Source organism: Amblyomma americanum, chromosome 2 (assembly GCF_052857255.1).
Source record: "Amblyomma americanum isolate KBUSLIRL-KWMA chromosome 2, ASM5285725v1, whole genome shotgun sequence".
NCBI classification, from domain to species: domain Eukaryota; kingdom Metazoa; phylum Arthropoda; class Arachnida; order Ixodida; family Ixodidae; genus Amblyomma; species Amblyomma americanum.
In genome coordinates, this window is record NC_135498.1 from 184,545,119 (window position 1) to 184,552,020 (window position 6,902).

The following is a 6,902-nucleotide window of genomic DNA, read 5'->3' on the forward strand; positions in this document are numbered from 1 at the left end:
AGGCCTTTCAAAATTCTGTCAGGAAAACTGCGCGGCTTCTAAGTTTCACCACCAGTGCATTTTCAGAGTTGTATTGCTGGAGTTCTAAGGGTAACTATTGCTGCAAATCCGCCGAAATGATGCATGGCAACCTGGAAGAAGTCCTTCAATGCTTTCAAAAATGTTCGCTGTGCTGAAATCCACGCCTTCGTAAATGATACGCCTTGTTGGTGACGCCCCCCATCCAGATGTTTTCTTAATGATGAGCCCTTCCTTTGGAAAACAACTGAATGACCCTGGAAGAGGCTCCTGGCGACAAGCGCTGTGTGAAGGAACTTTTGACTATGACGGCTGTATGATTCGCTCAGCGGCGACTTGTGTATTTCTGTGTGCTTCTTCACATTTTCTTTGAATGGTTATATTAATTTGTTTCTCTTTTACTTTGTCTAGTTTTCTCAATTTTGTTTGCCTTTTCATGTGTATCACCGTCGGACACTATGTATACCCCCCCCCCCCCCCTATGTAATGTCCCTACGGGACCCTTAAGGGTTAATAATAAATGATGATGATGATGACTTACTATGTACTGAGTTCAGCCTTCAACCGCTACACAACGACCAAGAAAGTGGCTGTGAGCCTGCTTGAACGAGTGAGTCCGCTCCACTGCCTCTTCTACGACGAATATGGTTCTTTGCTGCTCAGAAAGCTTGCATCGACTGCGGAAGCGTGGAAAACTGTTTTGCGAGCAGGTGAATGCTGCTGCGCGGAGCAAAGAATACATTGGCTCGAAGATACGCACTTGTTTTCCGTCGTCAAGTATATTCGGTTAGAACAAAATATAAGGAAGAAACTAATGCTAAAATAAACTTTAATGCAAATCTGCGCCTGAAAATTAGATGTTACCATTGATACCACTCGGTAAAGCCCAAGGACAGGTTTGAACCAGGTGACGACAGCCACTCACTCACCGTGTCGTAAGAAAGGGTGGCTGAAAACGCGCACATAGGTGAAGCCCTAAACAGTATTGCGCTTGCATTGCGGTGGAACAGGGCAAGGAAAGAAAGACACGAAGAAACAAAGAAAAGAGACAAACAGGCGCTGTTTTGTGTCCTAAATTTGTTTCTTCCGGTGTTACGTCCGTTGCACTGTTCCACCACCATACAAAAGTACCAACAAGCCCGGCAACTCGCCCTTCTAAAGTACTTGTCTGCAGGTTTCATAGAAACTTTCGTTAGATATTTAACGCATCAAAAACACTATAAAAGTTGTGTAAGGTACAGCTGTACAGACTGTAGATACGAAAGCAACAAGTGCCATTATTATCTAAGATGAGCGTCAGCTACAGCTCAACAGTGGCCATTTGGCAGTTCTTAAACAAAATACATGTGACACTCGCGGAAATACACGACGTACTACGTCCGCCGATATGGACGAGGCTGGCGAACACTCAAGGTTAGGTTACATGCAACCTAAATGCCCATGAAAGAACAAGATTGGACAGGCGCCGTCATAGCTCAGTTGGTAGAGCACCGGATACGAAATTCGGATCCCACCGGCTGCATGAGGTTGTTTTTGTAGAGATAGCTACATTACGGTAGCATTTCGAGCCTTCAGCGTGGCGGCGTCGGCACCCTGTGGCTGCGCCGCCATGCTGTCACGTTGTTGGCAACGTGGTGCGGAGCACCTTCCAGCGGTGTGGCGCCGTGGCTGATCACGTGGTTGGTCACGTGAACAGCCACGTGGTGCGCAGCAGCTGCTGCTGCCGGCGGCGCGGCGCGCCGGCGAAACCGAGCTGCCACAGCTGTGCGCATGCGCCGCGTCAAGTGGAATGAAGATAAAGAAGGAACGCCTAGGAGCAGCGAAAGACTGACTTTGCATTTCAACTGAGCAAGTTCCACTCGGCCAGCTGTAGCTATCGCGTCATTCCAGGTTTAACCAGAGCTAAACCACAACCAATATTTTCTTCTAATTTTTAACAAATGACCTCTTGGGCTTTAATAATTACATTTTTATTTTCCATTGAGCAGACCATATATTAAAAAAATGATGCCCTTATGCTTCTTGGTTTCTGTGACTGTTGGCTTCCTTCATATGCATGTAAATGCCACAAAAGACGCAGCCGTGACCGCTATGAGTTCTTGGAAAGCTTGCACTTTGACCGCTTAGCAGTGTCCCAAAGAGTATCCATTTAGCAGGCGTTACCTTCTGACATCATACAGCGCCCTCATTCGACTCGGGCCCAGCGCCCACAACCACACTTGTTGAGGGCTGAAACTACACTGCACATCACCAAAGCACGTTGTGCACTGTGGTTTTTGTAGCGATAGCTACATTACTGTAACATTTCGAGCCTTCTGCGTGGCGGCGCCGCCACAAGCTGTCACGTGGTGCGGAGAACCTTCGGGCGGAGCGGCGCCGTGGCTGATCACGTGGTTGGTTGGTCACGTGACCAGTCACGTAGTGCGCAGCAGCTGCAGCTGCCGGCGGCGTGGCGCGCGGGCGAAACCGAGCTGCCACAGCTGTGCGCATGCGGCGTGTCAATTAGGACGAAGATGAAGAAAGAACGCCCAGCGAAACGGAGCGGCGAAAGACTGACTTTGCAGTTCAACTGAGCAAGTTCCACTCCGTCAGCTGTAGCTAACACGTCACATCAGGTTTAACCGGAGCTAAACCATCGCCATTTTTTTTCGGCAAACGCACTCAAACTAAACATCATTGACAACGATTATCCGCACTGAAGACTCGGCTTCTTCCAATTAGTCATGTAGGGCCCCTGGTACTGGATAAGGCTAGTTGATGATGAAAATATCAAGGGTTGCACAACGCTTGTCTCGCTCTTGTGTATTTTGACCCTCTCTTGTATAACTGCAAAGCCTTTAGCATTTGGTCACTGAGAGTGTTATCACGTCAGAGTGTTTTAGGGCTCGTCTGTATTCTTGTTTCCTATAACCTTACAGAAAAGCTAAACAAGTCAAGTTACTTCCCTTCGACATCCACGTCGTACAAAATCAAATGACATCATCGACTAACAGGTACTTCCTTATAGATATATTATGTTAACCGTTTCCCGTTGAAGCGCACTGTACACAACTGTGTAAATTAAGACCTAGAAGCTTTTTTTTTAGTGGGTGCTGCACTTAATAAAGATTTGATTGTTTGAGGAGGCTATCATGTAACTATGTGGCTTTGTTATGCCTTACTACTGAAAGCAGTATATCATATTCTTAAAAATTGTGCTTGGAACGTCCTTCGCCATATTCATGAAGACAGAAATTTCCACTGCAGAAATATGAGCCTTCTTTTCTCTGAATTTCTAAGGTCATGTGTATCTTCGAAGGAGAATGGGATTCCACGCTCCCTCGGGTGCTTGTCAAAGCCGGCGTTACGACTTTACTATTTCTTACCCCTGTGACGGTTGGTGCAAAATTTGTGCATGCATCTAAAAAGTAACCCTTTGCTTTTCTGGGTGGGTAAGCTCGCCAGCGTGAGGCTGTAAAAATCAATGTGATAAACTTTTACTTTCAATCGAAATAAAGATCAGTGCCTAAAGGCGGAAATATAGCTATATGACATCGCCTTACCCATTCGAACTATTAGATGCCAAAGAGTAAGTGTCACAAACTGGCCCTTTTTATTACAGTGTTCACTAACACTGCTCACTGGATATTTATTTATTTATTATCAGAATATGCCCAAAAGCGCCCCTCACATAAATAGCGTTTTCCGTGCTGGGTTAAAATACAGCTCCCGTGAACTTAAAGCGTCGCTCGCGTAACACTGAGAGCCCCGAGCGTAACCCATTTTGGGCGACTGCGTGCGAGTCTCGGCACTCGACATCGCCGCGTTAAGGAAGAAATCTTCCGCGCGAGTCTCGCTTCTGTCCGCCGCCGCAGGACAGATGCAAGATGTCCCTGTCCGGAACGGCACTGCGCCGCCTAGCTGTACGTGACCCGCACGACCTCTTCCTCGTGTCTCCGATACTGCGCCACCTCGGCTGGTATATAAGCCACGACGCCGACCACGCTCCTCCACACTTCAGCTGAGCCCTGAAACAGCCAAGCAACTAAGATGAACGCTCTGGTGAGGACCTTGGGAACCGGGAGAAAATTCGCCTAGTAATTTTCGTCGCTTCGAATTAATTGCTCATAATGCTCAAGAGACAGGCACCCTGATGAACTGTAGTGTTTGTTCAGGATGTGAGAACAACGAGCTAGCCTTGTCGCGCTTTAGCCCGAATTTTTACCGTCCTATCCCGCTAATCATGTTGGCCTTTCAATCAGAGAGTACTCATGCATAATCTGAAGCGCTCCTAATGGGCGTAACCTCTTCAGAGGAGTAAAATACTGTTGCACACATGGCTACCTTTTTTGTTTTAGCAAGCTAAAGAACCTTTCTATCTTCAGCGCCATAAGAAAACGTTCTGCGGTACTTCGTTGTCTTTACAAAACGAAATTTTATGGCGCAAGGCCATATTTGTCCAAAGAACGCCATGGCACAATGTATTTTTCGTTTAATCAAGGTGGGGAAAAAAACCTTTCCCCGAGCATTTCACCCCAATGAAGCCGAGTACCAGGCCAGGGTAAACATTGTGCCCATTTTATCACCGGTGCGGGCCCGACCCGTACCGCCCGGTTGCAAGGCGGATGCCAAAGCCACTAGGCCACCGCCACAGTTATTACTACAAAATACTTTAGGGAGTGTGCGGGGCTCATGCCTATAGATTTGCTTGAGACCGAGTATCCGAAATAATTTTCAGTATGGTCCTAAAGTCTTAGCTCTCAACATCGTTGGAATTTACGCGTCTTAGATTCTTCGTCGTCGCGATATTTGTTTCCTAACAATCCTGGCAGCGTTTGTGTAAATGTTGTGCAAGTGGCTCTAAGCACTGCAACGTGCGCAAAAACTCTTTTAGCAGCTATAGCTCATAAACAAACATGAAGCCTTTAGGTAAGTGCTTGATGAAATTTGTAGACTCCAACATTTATTTCTATATATAGTAAAACGGGCAACTGAGAATGTACTTCGAAGGTCTCTTAATTAAGCAACCGCTCTCCACACGGGAAAGAAATCGTGAGCGGTTGGCCCAAAGAGAACGTCCTATACACTCCTCTCAGATTATAGGGAGACACAATGTCATTCGCCTCCTCATGGATTTCTTACAGACCACTGCCTGCGTCCTCTGCGCCGCCCTGGCCGCGGTCATGTGCGATCCTAAGGTCTGGGGATATGGAGGCTACGATGTCTACGGTCTCGGGTATGGTGGTGGCTATGGCGGGGGCTACGGTGGAGGCTACGGCAGAGGCTACGGCGTCGGCGGCAGCGTTGCCCTCCTGCGAGGAGGTCCCGGCCTCTACAAGGCTGTGCCCGGTCCAGTGTTCCTGGTCAAGACCATCCACCAGGTGAACAAGCTGAGCGGAGGAGGAGCCCTGGTCGCCCACTCCGGCCTGGGAGGAGGAGGCTACGGCGGCGGGTACGGTGGCCTTGGATTCGGTGGTGGCCTTGGATACGGTGGTCTTGGATACGGTGGCCTCGGATACGGGGGCCTTGGATACGGAGGCCTTGGATATGGTGGTTTGGCATATGGAGGGCTCGGGTACGGATACGGCAAGAAGTATTAAGTGGCTCTTCTGAGAAAATTGGGCAGAGGTTTTTTTTTAATAACAAAACCTAGCCGAAAAATTATTAAGGCACTGTAGCAAGGACCCAGTCAAGAGAAAGAAAAGAGACTAAAGGATACTACCACCTTATTGGACACAGACGTGACCCACATCAGTGTGTGATGCTTTTTGTGATCTACATGGAGAATAAAAGCCTATTTATTTTCTAACGTCCCACCTTATTTGGTCCTGTCCACCAAAGGAAGTCACTAACACCTCGATCGTGCTGCTTTTCCATAGCTCGCAGCGATGTTACATATTTTCATCAAAAATATCAAGGGAAACTAGGAAGCTCAAACCGCGAGTGAGTCGCTGCCAGAACTAGTCACTGCAGGTTTATATGCGCGTCCTGGTACCTTAGGCTGCATAAAAAGTTGCCACGCGATTCGACCTGCGGGGCCCGTTGATATCTCCAGCCAGGCTATGAAAGCTGGGTAAAATGAGACGTGTGTCATTCCTGTAATATGCCTAAAGCAACGTGGATACAGCGTGGCGACAGCATTTTAGCTCTGCACCTCTCGAATGCTAGGCGACAGCTCTGGCACCACGCCATCAGCGCAGTGACATGACGGGACTTGCGGAGAAAGCAATACTCTCCTTCCTTTTCAGATTTTCAGCAGAAGGTATTCTTATAATATCTACCGGACTGACAAAAATTATGCCCCTCGTGTACGCGTGTGCATTTATGCTGCTTTCATAGAGATGGAGCCATCATACCAGTTCGTATCTGGAAGCGCGGCAAGCACCGAGCAAGAATTCGTTTGAGGAGATAGTGAAAAAATCGATTAGAAGAGGTGAGTAGCCAAAGACTTCAACTGCTTTCAGAATGAAATGTGGGCACATGCAGAGAAAATGGACTTGAAATCTTACAACCTAGTACGCAGGCAACTACGGCGGATGGAAGTTATCAAAAACATTTTTAGAAATATTCAGAACCAAGTCTGCTAACTGGAGACACAAAATCAAAACAAAATAGTCATTGTGTGAATCAAAAGGCGGTAAGAGAGAACTCTGTACGGAAATACTGTACGATGACTCAAGAAGCAGTGCCCCCTCCCCCCTTTTTAACCTAGGTAAGGTTCATCTAACTTAAGTGAGAAGTGAACGCGAACCAAACTCTTGTCAGAAAAAAAACATTTCGAAATCCCTTCAGTTTCTTTTAACTGTCTTGGAGAAACTCCGCGCTGGAGATACTCCGCGCTGGAGAAACTCCGCGTTGGAGAAACTCCGTGTTGGAGAATCTCCGTCTTGGAGAAACTCCGCGCT

At 47.5% G+C, this 6,902-nt stretch overlaps 1 protein-coding gene across 1 annotated transcript; it reads left to right on the forward strand.

Annotated features, from left to right (window-relative positions):
* The first annotated feature begins 550 nt into the window (after positions 1-550).
* Positions 551-5,663, forward strand: LOC144120295 (uncharacterized). Its single transcript, XM_077652687.1, has 2 exons — positions 551-628; positions 5,142-5,663. The coding sequence occupies exons 1-2, from the start codon at positions 551-553 to the stop codon at positions 5,595-5,597; spliced, it is 534 nt and encodes a 177-aa protein (XP_077508813.1). The 3' UTR covers positions 5,598-5,663.
* The last annotated feature ends 1,239 nt before the right edge of the window (positions 5,664-6,902 follow it).